The sequence below is a fragment of the Mesoplodon densirostris genome, chromosome 3 (genome assembly GCF_025265405.1).
Source record: "Mesoplodon densirostris isolate mMesDen1 chromosome 3, mMesDen1 primary haplotype, whole genome shotgun sequence".
NCBI classification, from domain to species: Eukaryota; Metazoa; Chordata; class Mammalia; order Artiodactyla; family Ziphiidae; genus Mesoplodon; species Mesoplodon densirostris.
Genome location: NC_082663.1, coordinates 138,590,663 through 138,611,257, shown reverse-complemented (window position 1 = coordinate 138,611,257; position 20,595 = coordinate 138,590,663). Strand labels below are relative to the sequence as shown.

At 43.3% G+C, this 20,595-nt stretch overlaps 1 protein-coding gene across 6 annotated transcripts in view; it reads left to right on the top strand.

The window, feature by feature from the left end:
- The first annotated feature begins 984 nt into the window (after window positions 1-984).
- The window catches only part of NLRP3 (NLR family pyrin domain containing 3), a 57,512-nt gene continuing 37,901 nt past the window's right edge, over window positions 985-20,595 (top strand). The window contains exons 1-9 of one of the 6 annotated variants that reach the window (XM_060093740.1): window positions 985-1,144; window positions 2,549-2,669; window positions 2,883-2,944; window positions 3,114-3,434; window positions 7,520-7,627; window positions 8,143-9,916; window positions 14,374-14,541; window positions 17,213-17,383; window positions 18,431-18,601. In XM_060093740.1, coding sequence (XP_059949723.1) covers window positions 3,152-3,434; window positions 7,520-7,627; window positions 8,143-9,916; window positions 14,374-14,541; window positions 17,213-17,383; window positions 18,431-18,601 — 2,675 coding nt within the window. In that variant the 5' untranslated portion in view covers window positions 985-1,144; window positions 2,549-2,669; window positions 2,883-2,944; window positions 3,114-3,151. The other 5 variants (XM_060093739.1, XM_060093738.1, XM_060093742.1 and 2 more) reach the window with 5 other exon arrangements.

Sequence of the window (20,595 nt, the reverse complement as noted above, 5' to 3'; positions counted from 1 at the left end):
AAAATAGTCATTGAAACAGAGTAGAATGACAGTTGCCAGGGGCTAAGGAGAGGAAGAAAAGGGAAAATATTAGTCAGAGGGTGGGCAGTTTCTATTATGCAAGATGAAAAAGTCCTAGAGATCTGCTGTAGAACATAGAGCCTGTAGCTAATAATACTGCATTGTGGACTTCCCTGGTGGCACAGTGGTTAAGAATCCACCTGCCAATGCAGGGGACATGGGTTCGAGCCCTGGTCCAGGAAGATCCCACATGCCGTGGAGCAACAAAGCCTGTGTCCCACAACAACTGAGCCTGTGCTCTAGAGCCCACGAACCACAACTACTGAAGTCCGCGTGCCTAGAGCCCGTACTCTGCAACAAGAGAAACCACTGCAATGAGAAGCCCGTGCACCACAACGAAGGGTAGCCCACGCCTTGCTGCAACTAGAGAAAGCCTGCGCTCAGCAGTGAAGACCCAACACAGCCAAAGATAAATAAATAACTAAATAAATGTATATAAAAAATACTGTATTCTGTACTTAATATTTGGCAAAAGGGCAGACCTTATATTGTGTTCTCACAACACACAAAAAATCATAATCATAATAGGGTGGGGAGAAACTTTGGGAGGTGATAAATATGTTTATAGCCTTGATGGTGGTGATGGTTTCACAGGTATATACTTACCCTTAATAAAGTGGTCAAAAATATAACAGTCAATTGTTATTGTACTGTCTGCAGACTGCCTCCACGTGACGGCTTGAAAGTGCATGGGATTTGCAGTCTGATGGCCAGGTTACGCTCTCAATTCTGTATTTTCCAGCTCTGGTAGTATTCTCCAACGTACTTCCCTCTCTGTCAACAAAACACTCATGTGGCTGCTGTCAGAGTTACAGGGAACATCCACTGAGTAGCAGTTGAATTTCCTCCCATTCTCTACCCCAGTGGCCACGGAGGAGAGGCTGACATCTCTGGCTACAACCAGTCTCAGCTTTGAGAACTTCAGTTTGGAAAATCCAGTGATGTGAGTAATCGTTAGTCTCTGCCTTTGTCTGTGATGCAAGCCTGTTCACTCCATAGTGAGACCACATCCTTCCTGCTGGGCTGTGACTGCTATAAAATTCATCTAGTTTCCTCTCCGGCTATTCCTGAGGCTGGCATCTGGGTGAGTCCAGCTCTGTGGAGCGGGATGGCTGAAATGGTCTTGGGAAGAATGGGGAGATTGTGTCAAGGGCCAGAACTTGACTAGAGATTTCTTTTGCCAGCCTTCAGGTCTGTCCTTCAACAGTGCTTCTGGAATGTTCTTTTATGTTTATCAGTATTTGGGTGCTATGTGTGCGAGTGCGAGTGTGTGTGTGTGGGGGATGGGGAGTGAGGACAGGAGCAGCAACCACTGCTTACACCCATGACTCCAGCAGATTTGCCAAGCATTCCCCCAGGGAGAGGATAGATGGGATGCATAAAAGCAAATGAGTATTTTAGAAACCAAGGGACAGAGAAGGTAAAGGTCAGAGTGAGGTGCACTAGGGTTAGGGATAGGGGAGCACAGAGGAAAGGCAGAGTCCTGATGTGGATGGAAAGATCAATGGAATGGGACCTGGGAGGGTCTGCAGAGCTGGTGGATCTGTCTGGAGTGCCCCCTCCCCTCCTGCCACCTGCCAGATGCATAGGGAATGTATTTGGCATGGGGTGTATGAGGCCAGGAGTGGAGAGGCAAGAATGAAGATAGAAGGAGAGATGAACATATTTGAGATGTCTTGAACATTAAACTGTGTTCTTTATAAATTCCATTTTGGAGAGTTCCAAAGCTTCGTAGGCCCCCTCCCTTCCTTTAACATCACTTATGTCTTTGGGCTAATGTTGTGCTTTTCCAAATTCAGTAATATGAAGGGATAAATTCCAAACAAAACCAATGTGTTCATCCATCTAAAATCTAGGAGATGTGTATGATCAAAAGATATAGCAGCTTATTTCTAGTCTTTGTGGAGCTCAAACTCTAGTTAGGAAACTGAATTGTTGAACACTATAATGAAAGACTGTGTGATAAAACCTGGGAAAAGGTCTTTGCCTTTTAACCATTTATTTTTATCATCTTCGATAATTTTTCCTCCTATCTGACTGAGATACCTACTTAAGTGGTGGAAGAAACGGTCTCACACTTTTTAAGCTGAGAAAAATGCAACGTTAGGGGCATGACTCAGAAATCAATGACCCTGGTCTAAATCCTGGCTTTGTACCTCCTGGCTGTGAAACCCTGGGCAAGTCACTTAGCCTAAGACTCAGTCTCTACTTCCATACCATGGGACTAGGAATATAATCTTTGGGCTTTGTGCATCAGTGCAGCACCTAGCCCATGAGATGCTCTCAATAAATGTGAGTTCTAATAATTATTTTAATTGTGATTTTTGTAAAGAGACATTAAAGAAATATATGTGTTTATTATTCTCCCTTATCACCCCAAGTTCCATCCCATTTCAGTTTTTATCAATCAGTGGACTGATAAAAGGGCTATTGCAGACCATCCTCTCCTCTACATGCTTTTATGTTCTCTCTCCTTTTCTCTCTCTAGACATATGCTGCTCTGTTATCGCCATAATTACTCATTCCTGGCATCCCTCTTTTGTCCCTTACTCATCTTTCCTTGGTTCAAAACAGAAACAAGAAACCAGAGTCTTTCAGTTGGAAGGAAGGTAAAAAACATATTTTCCACTCTGTCATTTTATAGACGAGGAAACTGAAGTTGAAGAATAGTGAAGAATTTGTCCAAGGTCACACATAGCCAGTGATCAGTGGGACCAAAGTTCTCTTGGTGATACATCAAGGTGGCATCAGGGAGTGGTTTAAGATACACATTGCAATGTTAATGTGACTGTGTTTGTGGGTTTAATTGTTTCTCTCCACAGGGGCACTTTTTTTCCATGGCTCAGGACACACTCCTGGGTCAAGTCAATAGGAAAACTCTCTGGTAAGTATTTGACTCACTTTTCAAAACTAAAGACGGCAACTCGTTAGAGTCTGGTGATTTTTTTTTTTCCTTTCAATCTTCTGGGGTTTTGACAGATTAGTTCTCTCTGAGGGTAGACTTCTTAAAAGACTTCTTATCCATATGCTGTTTTCACCACCCGGTTCCCCAGTGTGGACCTATGCCCAAGGACTCTGACCAGGGCTGCAGATGAGCATGGCAAGCGTCCGCTGCAAGCTGGCTCGTTACCTGGAGGATCTGGAAGATGTAGACTTTAAGAAATTCAAGATGCACTTAGAAGACTATCCTAGTCAGAAGGGCTGCACGTCACTTCCTCGGGGTCAGACAGAGAAAGCAGATCACGTGGATCTAGCCACTCTGATGATTGATTTCAATGGAGAGGAGAAAGCATGGGCCATGGCCAAGTGGATTTTTGCTGCAATCAACAGGAGAGACCTTTACGAGAAAGCTAAGAGGGATGAGCCAGAATGGGGTGAGTGGAAGGAAGACAGTATATTTTTTTAAATTGTGATAAGATACATATAATATAAAACTTACTGTCAACCATTTTAAAGTGTATGATTCATTGGTGTTAAGCACATTCACACTTTTGTGCAATCAATCTCCAGAAATCTTTTCATCTTTTTTTTTTTTTTTTTTTTTGCGGTACGCGGGCCTCTCACTGTTGTGGCCTCTCCCGTTGCGGAGCACAGGCTCCCGACGCGCAGGCTCAGCAGCCATGGCTCACGGGCCCAGCTGCTCCGCGGCATGTGGGATCTTCCCAGACCGGGGCACGAACCCGCGTCCCCTGCATCGGCAGGCGGACTCTCAACCACTGCGCCACCAGGGAAGCCCCATCGTCTTGCAAAACTCTGTATCCATTAAACAACTATTCCTCATTCTACCCTTCCCTCAGCCCCTGGCAACCTCTTTCTGTCTCTATGAATTTGACTATTCCAGTACCTTTTATAAGTGGAATCATACAGTATTTGTCTCTTTGTGTCTGGCTTATTTCACTCAGCATAAACATCCTCAAGCTTCACCCATGTTGTCACATATGGCAGGATTTCATTCCTTTTTAAGGTGGAATAATATTTTGTGGTATGTATATACCACAGTTTGTTCATCCATTCATCCATCAGTGGACTTTCTGGTTGCTTCTAGCTTTTGATTATTGTGAATAATGCTGCTATGAACATGGCTGTACAAATCTCTTTGAGACCTTGATTTCAATTCTTTTGGGTATATGCCCAGAAGTGGAATTACTGGATTACATGGTAATTCTAGTTTAATTTTTTGAGGAATGTTTTCCGTAATGGCTGCATCATTTCACACTCCCACTAGCAGTGTACAATTGTTCTAATTTCTCCACATCCTTACCAACACTTATTTTATATATATACTTATATTTTTTTGATAGTAGCAGTCCTAATGGGTGTGAGATGGTATCTCATTGTGGTTTTGACTTGCGTTTCCCTATTGACGAGTGACATGAGCACCTTCTCATGTGCTTGTTAGTCATTTGTTTATCTTTGGAGAAATGCCTGTTCAAGTCCCTTTCCCATGTTTTAATTGGGTTGTTTGTCTTTTTTGTTGTTGACTTGTAGGAGTTCTTTATATATCCTGGATATTAACCTCTCATCAGATATATGATTTGCAAATGTTTTCTCCCATTCTATGGGTTGCCTTTTCACTCTGTTGATGGTATCCTTTGACAAATCAAAGTTAGTATGTTTGTTTGTTTGTTTTGTTTGTCTGTTTAAATTTATTTTATTTATTTATTTTTTGGCTGTGTTGGGTCTTTGTTGCAGTGCGTGGGCTTCTCACAGCGGTGGCTTCTCTTGTTGCGGAGCACAGGGTCTGGGTGCATTGGCTTCAGTAGTTGTAGCACTTGGGCTCAGTAGTTGTGGCTCGTGGGCTCTAGAGCGGAGGCTCAGTACTTGTAGTGCATGGGCTTAGTTGCTCTGCAGCATGTGGGATCTTCCTGGACCAGGGCTCGAACCCACGACCCCAGCATTAGCAGGCGGATTCTTAACCACTGTGCCACCAGGGAAGCCCAGTATGTTTGTTTTTTAATCACTTGTTTTATTATCTTGGTTTCATCTTCTTTTTTCTTCTCATGATAGTGCTATGAGAAGATGGAGGAAAGCAGTTTACTTTTTTCTAGCTCATTTAAAAACCTAAGTCAGGGCTCACATACCACTAGGAATCTTCTCTGATTAGTTACACTTTATCCAAATCTCCCCTGTGCCTGAAACTTCCTCCAGGTCTCCATCTAGCTCCTCATGTGTCTGCCTGCATAGTCAACAAACTTGAATCTCTGCTTCCCATGGCTCAGGGGGCAATCATCTCTCACCTTATAGAGCTATGTAATTTCTTGGGAAAAGCTTTTCCTATGGGCATTACTTTGGGTGTTGGAATGATCAAAGAAATACTCTTCATCCTTGTGGACATGCTGAGAGTGAGGTTCTTCCTTCTGGCTCTGGCTCTGAGCAAGGGAAGGGTACAGGGATGGGCTCAGAGGAATCTAGAAAATCACAGGATGATGATGTTGAGCTAGCGGAAAGGGGGAATAAAAATGAATCAGCGTTTCTGAAATGGTCAGATAAAAATGGTGGTGTGTATGTAGTATATCCATGTGATTTGAAGACAGTTTTATATATTTAAACTTCTGTTTTCTAATGAATGTTTACCCTGTTTACCCTGTTTTTTCTTCCAACCTGGTACTGTCCATATTGGCATGTCTAAAGTCAATTAAAATGTATTTATACTGGCAAAAAAAAATGAATCATCAGGTCAGAAGCACAGTGAACTGGGGAAGCAATATGGGTCTATTGAGGGAGATAAAAATAATATGGGGACATGAGGGCAAGGGCATACACCAGTGGGATGTTATAAACAAATTGCATATAATAACACAGTTATAAATGTGTCAGTACTTACATACTCAGTAACCTTTTTTTTTTTTTTTTTTTTTCTTTTCTTTTTGCGGTATGTGGGCCTCTCACTGTCGTGGCCCCTCCCGTTGCGGAGCACAGGCTCCGGATGCACAGGCCCAGCGGCCATGGCTCACGGGCCCAGCCGCTCCGCGGCATATGGGATCCTCCCAGACCGGGGCACGAACCCGCATCCCCTGCATCGGCAGGCGGACTCTTAACCACTGCGCCACCAGGGAGGCCCCTCAGTAACCTTTTTAAAGTATAATAATCATAGTGGCAGAAGTAGTTCACTAAGCAGTTTTTGTGGATTTTATTCATTCTTCACAAGAACCCCGGGAAGCCTGTGCTTTTTCAAATGAACTTTCAGTTTTATTATACTGAGTGAAATAAGCCAGTCACAACCCCTGGTGGTTGCCAGGGGCTGCAGGGAATAGGGAATGAGAATTGTTGTTAAATGGGTATAGAGTTTCATTTTTACAAGATGAAAAATAATTCTGGAGATTGGTTGCACAACCATGTGAAGTAAGCCTGGAAAAGGTTTTGGTTGTCCATGACTCTGTTCTAATCAGAGCAAAGACTGGGATTCAATGCCAAGTGTGTCTTTGGTGGAAGCCTGGCTCTTAACCACTGTGCCATTTGGCTTCTACATCTGGGTTTTGGGGTGGAGGAATTATAACTAGGGTTAGAAGTTTTTTGTTTTTATGGGGGGTGCTGGCTAGTGTTAGGTTTTAGGTAAGAATTAATTTTAGTCTTGGTTTGAGTTAATGTTTAGATTTTGTTTTGTGGTTTTGTGTGTGTTGGATTAACAGCATTGCCATTCAGAATAAGTAGACACCTATCAGGAATCCTTTATGTAGCTCTTCGGTTCCTGCCCACCTAGAGTTTTCTGTCCCATGTGTTTCCCTTGGTGCCTAGCTCTTGTTCTACTGTGTCTAATTTCTCCTATAAGATGCTTCTTTGGAATATGGTTTTCACTGATTGTTTAGATCTGTGATTCTCAACTGTGGATGCATGTTGGAGCTTTTAAAATATAGTGGTGCCTGGGCTCCACCTCAGAGAATTGACAAAGGATCACTGGGGGTGGAGTCCTGGAATCAGTGTTTTTAAAGCTTTCTAGGTGAATCTAAAGTCAGCCAGGATTCTGAATACTGAAATAGAGAAATAGACATAAGCCAGATTGGTTATTCTTACTCTTGAAGACTCAGGATATGGGTAAGATGAATTTCAGGTGTTTGGAGTCAAGGAAGGATGATATTGCTGGCCTTTAGCCATCTTGAGGATATTGGAAAGTGTGTGGGATGGCCTTAAAACCAGAGCACCAGGGAGGGAGTCTGCCAAAGACAAATGAGGATAAGAAACCTTGATGCCTCACATGTTTACTGTTTGATTTCCAGGCTTGGGAGACAGATTCCAAGACTGGATGCAGTGTGGACATAATTCTGGGTGGTATCCATTGCTTTGAAATTAGGAGTACAGGAATGCCCCCAACTGGACGTTCAACTGAGCTGTATTCTGGTTTAGGAGATGTTCAGGGCAGGTGCCTTTGACCTGTGCCAGGTGTTAGATATTGGATCTCAATGACCACTTTAATCAGGAGTCCTGGGTTTTGACACTGAATTTTTCTTCCTTTTACTCTCAGACAATGCAAATGTTTCTGTGATGAGCCAGGAGGAAAGCCTTGAAGAGGAGTGGATGGGTTTACTGGGGTACCTTTCCAGAATCTCTATTTGTAAAAAAAAAAAGAAAGGTAAGCAATGGGGGTGGCACTTCTAGTTGGGTTTGGAGACCTGGTTCTGTAGGTACTTGAAGCTAGGAAGGTGGATAACTTGGTGATCCTAACATGTTCCTGCCCCTTGGGGTGAAAAGTCCTGTCTCAGGAAATCCACTTCAGCTTAAGAAATAGATTCATGTTTGCATGGCTCCTTGGAGTCCCAGAACCAAGGGGAGGCAATTGAGTGTTTCAGGTTTTATCAGGCATGAGCTGTAGACTACCTAAAGGAGTAAGATTGAATAAAAAGGATCTTCTGGCCAGGGCCAGTTCATATGGTGCTTTGCTGTTCTTTTGTTTAACCGTGTCTAGGAAGATTTTGACACCCTAGATTTTCTGGGGCTGTTCATACCCAGGCAGTGGAGAGAAACTGCAACTCCCATTCCTCAATTCCAGTTACCATTCCTTATAGACCATCGGCCCTTGTTGATAGCTCATCTCTGGTGGATGTGCTCAGGCTTCTTCCAAAATCTAACTTTCTGTCTCTGCCACAGATTACTGTAAGAAGTACAGAAAATATGTGAAAAGTAGATTCCAGTGTATCAAAGACAGGAATGCCCGTCTGGGTGAGAGCGTGAACCTCAACAAACGCTTCACCAGGCTGCGTCTCATCAAGGAACACCAGAGCCAGCAGGAGAGAGAGCACGAGCTCCTGGCCATTGGTAGGACCTCAGCCAAGATGCGGGATGGCCCCGTGAGTTCCATGAACTTGGAATTGCTTTTTGATCCTGAGGACCCACACTCTGAGCCTGTGCACACGGTGGTATTCCAGGGAGCAGCGGGCATTGGGAAAACAATACTGGCCAGGAAGATCATGTTGGACTGGGCGTCAGAGGAACTTTACCAGGACAAATTTGACTATTTGTTTTACATTCACTGTCGGGAGGTGAGCCTTGGGATGCAGAGGAGCCTGGGGGACCTGATCGCCAGCTGCTGCCCTGGTCCAAACCCACCCATAGGCAAGATTGTGAGCAAGCCTTCCAGGATCCTCTTCCTTATGGATGGTTTTGATGAGCTTCAAGGTGCCTTTGATGAGCACACAGAAACACTCTGCACGAACTGGCAGAAGGTGGAGCGGGGAGACATTCTCCTGAGCAGCCTCATCAGAAAAAGTCTGCTTCCCGAGGCCTCTCTGATCATCACCACAAGACCTGTGGCCCTAGAGAAACTTCAGCACTTGCTGGGCCGGGCTCGTCATGTGGAGATCCTGGGTTTCTCAGAGGTCAAAAAGAAGGAATATTTCTTTAAGTATTTCTCGGATGAGCAGCAAGCAAGGGAAGCCTTCAGGCTGATTCAGGAGAATGAGATCCTCTTCACCATGTGCTTTATTCCCCTGGTCTGCTGGATTGTGTGCACTGGGCTGAAACAGCAGATGGACAGTGGCAAGAGTCTTGCTCGGACATCCAAGACCACCACTGCAGTGTATATATTCTTCCTCTCCAGTTTGTTGCAATCCCAAGGAGGGAGCCAGGGCCACCACAACTCTGCCACCCTCTGGGGTCTCTGTTCATTGGCTGCAGATGGAATCTGGAACCAGAAAATCCTGTTTGAGGAGTGTGATCTCAGGAATCATGGCCTGCAGAAGGCAGATGTGTCTGCTTTCTTGAGGATGAACCTATTCCAAAAGGAAGTGGACTGTGAGAAATTCTACAGCTTCATCCACATGACTTTCCAGGAGTTCTTTGCTGCCATGTACTATCTGCTGGAAGAGGAGAATCAGGGGGAGATGAGGAACATGCAGCGGAGTAGTTTGAAGCTTCCCAACCGAGATGTGAGGGTCCTTCTCGAAAACTATGGCAAGTTTGAAAAAGGGTATCTGATTTTTGTTGTCCGTTTTCTCTTTGGCCTTATAAACCAGGAGAGAACCTCCTACTTGGAGAAAAAACTGAGTTGCAAGATCTCTCAGAAAATCAGACTGGAGTTGCTAAAATGGATTGAAACAAAAGCCAAAGGCAAGATGCTACAGATTGAGCCCAGCCAGCTGGAATTGTTCTATTGTTTGTATGAGATGCAGGAGGAGGACTTTGTGCAAAGGGCCATGGTCTATTTCCCCAAAATTGAGATCAAGCTCTCCACCAGAATGGACCATGTGGTTTCTTCTTTTTGTATTGAGAACTGTCGCCACATGGAATCACTTTCCCTGAGATTGCTCCGTAACTCATCCAAGGAGGAGGAGGAGGAAGAGGAGGAGGAGGAAGAGGAGGAAGTTCAACACTCTGATGTGAACCACTGTGTCCTCTCTGATCCTCATGTTGCATATCCTCAGCGGTAAGGAGATTCTGCTTCAGGCAGGTGGTAGTATATGTCTTCTATTTTCTAACCACCTATCTCTTGGCACTTGCTCTCTCTCCTTCCTTCTCAACTGTCTTGCAAATGCAGTTGCCACAGCTACATAATAAGGCCACCACCACTCATTTCTACCAGACCCCTTCATTGGCATATATTGACTAGTAGAGAAAGGGTAGGTGGACAAACACCATGAGAAAAAAGCCAATGAAACAAAAAGCAAATGTTTGGTGGATGCCAATTTAGCACAAGGCATTCTGTGGGGGAAAGAATGGAATAAAAGTGTTCATAAACTCAAATTGCTTGTAAAGTACTTGGGGCTTTAGTGCATAATACCCTATCAGTACCTAAGGGGCAAAACAACCCCTTTGACTCTGCCCAGGAACACAGAGGACAGAGGGCCCTCAGTGTTGGATGCTTGGGGGAGGTTTCTTGGAGGAGTGAAGTTTGAGCCTTCTGTGAAGGACTGATAGGATGTGCGTGAGTGGAAGAGAAGGTAAAGGGATTTGTGCAATGGGTTCTTGTATGAAGAAAGCATGAATATGATCTGAGGAAGAGTACTTATGTTGGAGAAAATGGGGAGGGATATGGTTTCACTGGAAAAACCAATGAGGGGAAATCGAGGGAAATAGGGCTGGAAAGGAGAGAGTGCTCCAAGGCCCCCACCTTGTGTTTGCAGCCAGGCATTCATCAACAGCACCCCCTTCAGGGTCTGTTCACCCACTTGCTAGGGGGTTGGACGCCAGTTGCTGTGTGTGTACAGTGAAGGGATTGAGTTCCTTGACTTCTAAGTCCTTGCACAGAAACTGCCACTGCTACAGTGGCTGTGGGGAGGTGGCTGCTCTGTGAATGCTTGGGTTTAACCGCTATAGAAGACACTTGACATAGGACAAAATTAAGGAGAAAGAGAGCTGACCCTTTCACTGGCAGCAATACATTTTCAGCTCCCTCTCTTTGCCTCAGCACCACTACCAGGATGACTTTTCTATTTACTGTCGGGTCATCAAGGACCACCTGCTGGGGTTTCAGTGGTGGCTAAGACCAAGGTCCTGCTCACAGCGACTTACAGTTGGGTTGTGGGGACAGGCAGAAAACAAGGGCAGTTGGTAGAGAGGATGGGCTTTGGCAAGAGCACTGGTGGAGTGCACCTGAAGCACATGGGTGGAGCCCTTGAATAGCCGGACCCTGAATGATGGGGCATGAGAGAGCCATGAATGTGCAAAGGGCAGCCCAGATTGAGGGAACAGTGGGTTCAAAGGGTGGGAGGTGGGAAAGCAGGGTACATTTTGACAATGGCAAATAGTTCAGAATAGCTAGAAAGAAGATGAGAGAGGGAGAGAAAGAGAGAGGGGGACTAAGAGAAAAGGATCTGCTCTCTAGGGCTCTAAAATTGAAGCTGAGTAAACAAGACATCTGACAAAGATCACACAGCTGTGAGGAAGGCTGGCGGAGACTCAGACTAAAACTCCTGATGAAAAGCCTGATGCCCATCTTGCTAGATGACAGCTACCTTCTTCTGAGGGCAGGAGCTTGCTTTGCGTGTTCTAGAGCCTTCGAAGGGCCAGCAGCATGGGCATCCACCTGGTGCCTGTTAGAAGTGCAGGACTGCAGGCCTAATCCTAGATCCATGGAGTCAGAATCTGCATTTTAACAAGAGCTGAACTTTGAAATCACCTAGAAGTCTTTTTTTTTTAACATTTTTATTGGAGTATAATTGCTGTACAATGGTGTGTTAGTTTCTGCTTTAGCCACTATGGAGAACAGTATGGAGGTTCCTTAAAAAACTACAAATAGAACTACCATATGGTCCAGCAATCCCACTACTGGGCATATACCCTGAGAAAACCATAATTCAAAAAGAGACATGTACCAAAATGTTCATTGCAGCTCTATTTACAGTAGCCAGGAGATGGAAGCAACCTAAGTGTCCATCATCGGATGAATGGATAAAGAAGATGTGGCACATATATACAATGGAATATTACTCAGCCATAAAAAGAAACGAAATTGAGTTATTTGTAGTGAGGTGCCTGGACCTAGAGTCTGTCATACAGAGTGAAGTAAGTCAGAAAGAGAAAGACAAATACCGTATGCTAACACATATATATGGAATCTAAGAAAAAAAATGTCATGAAGCACCTGGAAGTCTTAAAAATATCAATATGCTTGGTACCACCTCAGAGATTCTGACTTTATTCCTATGGCCTGGCCTAGGGATTTTCGAGAGCACTGCTCATGCTATTGTGCAGCCAATGTGAGAACTGGTCTCTGGGTCACTTAGCAGAGTGTCCAGGGCCATGGGCAGGAGAGCCGACTGTTGAGGGAGGAGAAGGATGCCTGAGGGAAGGGCCAGAGGGTATTCACAGTCAGCCAAAGCCACAGGCTCTTTCTTAATTGTTTTTTACTTTTAATTTTGTTATTATTATTTTTTATTGAGGTATAGTTGATGTACAATATTATATAAGTTTCAGGTGTATAGCATAGTGATTCACAATTTTTTTTTTTTTGTGGTACGCGGGCCTCTCACTGTTGTGGCCTCTCCCATTGCGGAGCACAGCCTCCGGACTCACAGGCTCAGCCGCTCCACGGCATGTGGGATCTTCCCGGACCGGGGCACGAACCCGCGTCCCCTGCATCAGCAGGCGGACTCTCAACCACTGCGCCACCAGGGAAGCCCGTGATTCACAATTTTTAAAGGTTACATTCCATTTATAGTTATTATAAAATATTGCCTATATTCCTTGTGTTGTACAATGTATTCTTTTTTTTTACATCTTTATTGGAGTATAATTGCTTTACGATGGTGTATTAGTTTCTGCTTTATAACAAAGTGAATCAGTTATACATATACATCTGTTCCCATATCACTTCCCTCTTGCGTCTCCCTCCCTCCCACCCTCCCTATCCCACCCCTCCAGGCGGTCACAAAGCACCCAGCTGATCTCCCTGTGCTATGCGGCTGCTTCCCACTAGCTATCTATTTTACGTTTGGTAGTGTATATATGTCCATGCCTCTCTCTTGCTTTGTCACAGCTTAACCTTCCCCCTCCCCATATCCTCAAGTCCATTCTCAAGTAGGTCTGTGTCTTTATTCCTGTTTTAGCCCTAGGTTCTTCATGACATTTTTTTCCTTAAATTCCATATATATGTGTTAGCATATGGTATTTGTCTTTCTCTTTCTGACTTACTTCACTCTGTATGACAGACTCTAGGTTTATCCATCTCATTACAAATAGCTCAATTTCATTTCTTTTTATGGCTGAGTAATATTCCATTGTATATATGTGCCACATCTTCTTTATCCATTCATCCGATGATGGACACTTAGGTTGTTTCCATCTCCTGGCTATTGTAAATAGAGCTGCAATGAACATTTTATAGTGTATTTATTTTACACATAGTAGTTTGTACCTCTTAATCCCCTACACCTATCTTGTTCCTCCCCCTTCCTTCTCCCTACTGGTAACCACTAGTTTGTTCTTTATATCTGTGAGTTTGTTTCTTTTCCATTGTACTCACTAGTTTGTTTTATTTTTTAGATTCCACATATAAGTGATATCATACAGTATTTGTCTTTCACTTATTTCACTTAGCATAATACCCTCTAAGCTCATCCATGTTGTTACAACAAAATTTCATTATTTTTAAATTTAATTTAGTTTTTAATTTTTATTTCTTTAATTAAAGTATAGGTAATTTATAGTGTCATGTTAGTTTCAGGTGTACAGTGCAGTGATTCAGATGAATATATATGTGTATATATATATATATATATATATATATATATATTCTTTTTCAGATTCTTTTCCCTTATAGGTTATTACAAAATATTGAATATAGTTCCCTGTGCTATACAGTAGGTCCTTGTTGGTTATCTATTTTATATATAGTAGAGTGTATATGTTAATCCCAACCTCCTAATTTATTCCTACCCCCCACTTTGTTAACCATAACTTTGTTTTCTATGTCTGTGAGTCTCTTTCTGTTTTGTAAATAACTTTATTTGTATTATTTTTTAGATTCCACATATAAGTGATATCATATAGCATTTGTCTTTCACTTATTTCACTTAGCATAATACCCTCAAGTCCATCCATGTTGTTGCAAATGACAAAATTTCATTATTTTTTTATGGCTGAGTAGTATTCCATTGTGGGGTGTGTGTGTGTGTGTGTGTGTGTGTGTGTGTGTGTGTGTATACATCGCATCTTCCTTATCCATTCATCACAGGCTCTTTGAATCATAGGTGTGTAGAACAGTCTTACCAAGGCTCCTCTAGCCTTTTTCATTCCTCAGTGCACAATCTTTGGTTCTGTGACTCATTTCTTAATTCCCAGGAGGCCTTTGAACTGATGTCAGCCACTCCTGGCCCCTAGATTCAGTTTGCTATTCTTAGAGACTGACTTTGTTTTCTGTCCTTCCTTCCTTCCAATTTCTAGATTGGTGAACTATCTCACTTCCAGCATTTGCAGGGGCATCTTCTCAGTCCTGAGCGATAACTGGAACCTCACTGAATTGAACCTCAGTGGCAATACCCTGGGAGACCCAGGGGTGAAGGTATTATGTGAAACACTCCAGCAACCTGGATGTAACATTCGCAGATTGTGGTAAGAACACGTATGTGTGTGTGTGTGTGTGTGTGTGTGTGTGTGTGTGTGTGTGAGAGAGAGAGAGAGAGAGAGAGAGAGAGTAAGGGAGAAGAAGGACCAGATTAGTGATTAGTTTTCTAAGGTTGTCATAACAAAGTACAACAGACTGGGAGGCTTAAACAATAGAAATTAATTTTCTCACAGTCCTGGGGGCTAGAAGTCCAAGACGAAGTTGTCAGAAGGGTTGGTTTCTTCTGCATCTTCTCTCCTTGGCTTGTAGTTGGCTGTCCTCTCCTTGTGTCTTCACATGGTCTCTGTGTGTGTCTGATTTCTTCTTCTTACAAGAACACAAGTCATGTTGGATTAGGGCCTACCCTAATGACCTATTTTAACTTAATTACTTTTTAAACACTGTCTCCAAATATAGTCACATTCTGAGGTCCTAAATGTTGAGACTTCAACATGAAGTATTTGGGGGGACGCAATTCAGCCCATAGCAAGTGGGAAGGCAAAATTGATTGGAGGACAGTTGTTTGGGAAGTTTAAGATGGGGAAGAATAAAGGGGAACTGAAAGTAGGTCATTTGTTGGTGTCATGAAAAGATGTGACTTTCAGTGTCTTCCATTTCTTCATTAGCCATGCTTACAGATGAGATTTGAAGAGTTTCATCAAATACGGCAATGGCTACCTGGGCTGGAACCCATCAAAATATTTTGCATAGATTAAATTGTCACAGGGAATCTCTTGCAGATTTATTAATAAAATGCTTGCTGTGAGCCCACACTGTGAATCAGACTCGCATGCCCTGAGTTGAGCACACAGTTGTATTGGCCATCCCTCCAGCCCTCTTCCATCACACATCTGCATTTCTGATGAGCTACAGCCAGTGTTAAAGCCCACCACTCCAGGACATTTTCATTCCTTCCTCTCTTGCTCATCATAACCACTCCATCACCAGTCTTATTTTACCTATTACACAAACCATTGTCCACTTTTCCTCATCCTCACTTTATTACTGACTAGAGTCCTTAGACTCCTTAATTAACAGAAAGTAACTAGAGGCCAGATGATGAATTCAGGTAAGGCTTTATTGGGGCTCGTGCTACAGCACAAGGGAAAAAAAACAAGTAACACGTGCCCTTGCTCACTCCCTGAGTGGGGGTGAGCTGGTCCCTTAAATGGGGTGAGGGTAGGGGCCAGAGGTGTGGCTTAGGTGGTCTGCCACCCCTTTGGTGGTGCTCTGTGCAGGGATCATGCGCAGTACCCTGCTTTTGCTCCTGGGACCTCAGAAATGGCAGTTGGGTTTTGACCTTTTTGTATCTTATTGTTCATAATTTGCCCCAACTGCACACATGAATGCAGTTATGTTTAGTCCCTTATAGTTTCTTTGTATTCTGTTGCTTGAGCAGATATTTGTCCAGGTGCAAGCACTGCAGTAAAGAGTCCCAGGTCCCAGCCTATCTCAACTCCACCAGCCCAGGTCCAACAACCACCATGATTTGCCTGGATAGTGCAATAGACTCTAAGACCATAAACTTCTCATGACAGGATTCATGTTTGTTCTGCAATTGTCTCTATAATGTCTGGAGACATTGTTCTTACCATGTGTTCATGCTCAAAAATACATATTGAATGAATGTTGGCTGTTTGGTCTCCCTGCATCTACTTTTGCCACTCACCAATCATTCTCTGTACAAAAGACAGAGTGTTATTTAGAAAATTATACTTTGGTCATGGCATTTCTATGCTTAAGTGCTTTTTCTTTGCTCTTTTGACAAATTATAAAATGTTCTTCTTGCCTTCAAGGCTCTGGCTGGTTTTGACATTTAACCTTCCTCTCCACCATCATCCCATGCCACCCTCCCCATCGCCCCTGTGGGTGCCCCTGTGTGATTCCAGAAAGTGAGACACAAATGGGGAGGCATGGGTGAGAATGAGATGTTTTGCAGATAAGATCTATCATCCATTCGCTTCTGGTTGGTGTGGAACTGGAGGCAGAAAAGATGATCCAACAAGCTCCAGGACATTTGAACTATTCGCCTGGAGATGAGCTGGAATATTGTTCTTGCTCCTCTGATAGGGACTAATTGTTGTTGTTGGTGGTGATGGTGGTGACGGAGTGTGTTTGTGTGTGTGTGTGTGTGTGTGTGTGTGTGTGTGTGTGTGTAAAGCAAATCAAGAATCAGAGCTGCTTGCTCCTTCAGTTTAGATGAAGGGCTGGGATTAAATCATCAAACAGTATAGCAGGGACAAGGTTGGCAAAGAGAAAAGGTAGAGGGGTACAACCCTAGAGAGAACAGTATCCATCCAAAGGAGTTTCAGCTGTTAGGAACATGTGGTAAAAAGGTGGAACCCATAGGTTCACCATTGTTTTCATTTACAAAACAGAAACTTGCCATTTACATACTCATATATATGCCCATTATTTATGGAGGGTGTTCACTGGCAGCTGTGGTCTCAGACTGTGAGCCAGTGAGCCCAACAGCTAACTTCCCAATATGTCTTAAGCTGTAGTCAGGAGTTCTGATAAGATGATACTTTCTTTCATAAAAATTTAGTTATAACTTTCTCTTTGTAACGTGAGAACACAGTGCCCCTTCCTGGCGCTAAAAACCAGCCTAGACCAGAAAGCAGTGACAGAAAAGCAGCCCAAGTTCTGATGTTTTCTGTTTCTGTGCTTGGCGTGAAGGTTGGGGCAGTGTTGCCTTTCCCATCAGTGCTGCTTCAACATCTCCTCGGTCTTGAGCAACAATCAGAAGCTGGTGGAACTGGATCTGAGCCACAATGCCCTAGGAGACTTTGGAATCAGACTTTTGTGTGTGGGACTGAGACATCTATTTTGCAATCTGAAGAAGCTCTGGTGAGTCTGAACTAATTTCCCTCAAGAAGTATGAGCTGGGGCTTCAGTGAGTCACGATGGTTAGAATTTTAGTGTGAGAATGGCCTTTGCTGCTCAGAGGAATCCCTCTGTTTATCTCTGGGTGTTTGTCAATAATTAATTCAGTTAGTGTTTGTTGTAGTAAAAGCCATATACTCAGCCCTGGAGGGGAACTTAAAAAATCAGAAATGTCATGCTTGCCTTTAAGGTATTTACAACCTAGCTGAGAAAATAAAACCAATGTACTGCATTGCTATAGAAGAGTTTTGGGACTTGATGACAGGGCCTTGGTCCACACAGAATAGGAAAAACAATACTAAAGCAATGCAAACACTTGACATTCTATGCAGCTCTTCATTAAATGCTTCTGGGAGACTTGAATTTTGAAGAAGACAAAAAAGCACTTGAAAATGGTAGGGCTGATTCACACCCATTAGGGTGGCTATTATAAAAAAGCAAAGCAAAACAAGACTACATATTCAGTAAAATAAGCCAGAAGAAAAAGGGCAAATATTGTATGATTTCACTTATATGAAGTACCTAGAACTGTCAAATTCATAGAGACAAGATGTAGAATGGTGGTTTCCAGGGGCTCAGGGGAGGTGAATTGGGAGTTATTGTTTAATGGGTACAAAATTTCAGCTTGGGAAGATGAAAAGAGTTCTGGAGATAAACAGCGGTAGTGTTGCACAATTATGTGAATGTACTTAAGTGCTACTGAATTGTAGCACTTATAGATGAACACTTATAAATGTTTACAATGGTAAATTTTATGTTATGCATATTTTACCACAATAAAAATACATGTAGAGATCTGGTAAGATGTTGTAACATTGCATGGGCTTGGAAGGTGTTTACATGCTATTATACCAACCAGAAAAAGAAGCAAAAAGTTAATAAAGAGCTTGGATGTACCCTTTCCATGTGTGGACTGGACTATAGGCAAAGGCAGGACAAGTGCTTTCTTGAGTCGCAGCAGAGTGGGGAGTGGGATGAGAGAGGTGTTGTGACATTCTGCCATTTCTGAAGGTTGGTCAGTTGCTGTCTCACATCGGTGTGTTGTGATGATCTCGCATCTGTCCTGAGCACCAACCATTCCCTGACCAGACTCTACTTGGGGGAAAATGCTCTGGGAGACTCAGGAGTTGGAATTTTATGTGAAAAAGCAAAGAATCCACAATGTAACCTGCAGAAACTGGGGTAAGTCTTCATGAGTGTCTCAGCAATAAAGCAACTTATATTTAGGGATACATTGCTTGGAAAATGTGAATGGGGGTTACTCTAAAAAAGATTAATCAGATGGAGTTGAGGTTAAAGAATGGAAGAGACAATATCTGAAGTAGTTTGAAGCACTAGATACTACCCACTGCTAGTAAGTTAGTTATGTCTATGCTACTGAATGCAAGTTCGTGTGCCCAGCACACAGTGAGGAAAACAAACTGAAACATTGCAGTTTGGAGTAGAGAAATGTTTATTGCAGGGCCATGCAAGGAGATGGGCAGCTCATGTACCCCAAAACCCTGCACTCCTTTAGGGGTTTCAGCAAACATTTTTAAAGGCAAGTTGAGGGAAGGGCGTGGGTGGTTTTTGCAGACTTCCTGGTGTCATAATCCTTTGTTCTTGCACTGTCCACGTAGGTCAGGTCACACTGTTCCCATAAACCTCCAGCAAGATAAATGTTACCCTCTGTTCTGCAACTTTTTATCTCCAAATGGATGACTCTTAAAAATCAGAGCCTTGAGAATAGCCTATTCTGGCTACAGGCAACATTCTTATACAAAGGGGCAAAGCATGACTCAGCACAGGCAACAGAGCACAAAGATTAAAGTAAAAGAACCAGATCTAATATGGAGTCAGATTTGTTCTTCTCTATTACATATAGAAGTGGAGATTCTCAGAGTTGAAAGAAAGTTTAGGAATTGTGCAGCCCAGTGAAGCAGCGAAACATTTGCTTCTAAGACGTTCACGTGGGTAGTCACCCGTTTTACGGGTAAAAATTTCTAGGCATGCTACTCATTGCTACACTGCATGCAGTTCTTATTTCTATGCAGCCCCTTCTTTGTTTTTTGTGCGTTGGTCCTTGTTCTGTTCCCCAGGGTCTGCTAAGAGATGCTGATCTCAATTCCTCAGAGACAACAGTCACACTCTAGGTCTTCTCATATTTTGCCTGGATGTCTCTAAACCCTTAACCCTTAACTTGGCTTAGCACCTTCACCTATTTAGTTATGTTGTCCTAGGTGAGGGTTGGTCTGTTAATGTCTCTATTCGAAGTACAATGCCCAGACCTGAACCTGATACTCCTAAAGATGTGTGGTGGATCTTTCACCTCCTGTGGCAGGGCACTATACTGTCACCAGTGAAGCCTGGGATTTCCTTATATTTCTGGCAATCACATTAGATCATGAGTTCTACGGGATGTCTGCAGTCAATAATAATACACATTTTGGGGGCGTTTCTAACACCAGTAACCAATTCTCTGCAGACACCAACTGGGTGTCTTACAAGTCAATTTGATTTTGACGCTAACTACCCAGAGTTATTACAGACCCTTCAGCTAAGGTCTCAGTCCAAAAAGACTGCCTCCACCAACCCCTGCCAACGTCAGACATCAATTTCAAGTAGTGGGTCCCCAGATTACTCACACTTCTTTCTGACTTGGCTACAAATTGAGGATTCACACGACCCCCTACTCAGGTGGGAAAATTTGCTAGAGTGACTCACAGAAATCAGGGAAATACTTTATTTACATTTACATTTTTTATAAAGGTTACAAATAATCAGATGAAGAGACACATAGGGTGAAGTACAGAAGGGTCTGGAGCCCAGGGGCTTCTATCCCCATGGAGTTGGGGTGCTTTACCCTCCTGGCATGTGGATATATTCACCAACCAACCCAGAAGGTCTCCAAATCTCATTGTTCGATAGATTTTATAGAGATTAATCTCCAGCCTTCCTCCCCTCTCCTTCCTGGAAGTTGGTGGATTCGGCTGAAAGTTCCAACTTTCTAATCGCTTGGGCTTTCTGATGATCAGCCCATCTGAGCCTATCTAGGGGCCCGAACTTAAGCTACCTCATTAGCATAAATTCAGGTGTGATCAAAAGGGGCTCCTTTGAATAACAAGAGACACTCTTATTACTCAGGAAATCCCCAGGGTTTTAGGACCTCTGAGCTGGGAATGGGGGACAAAGACCAA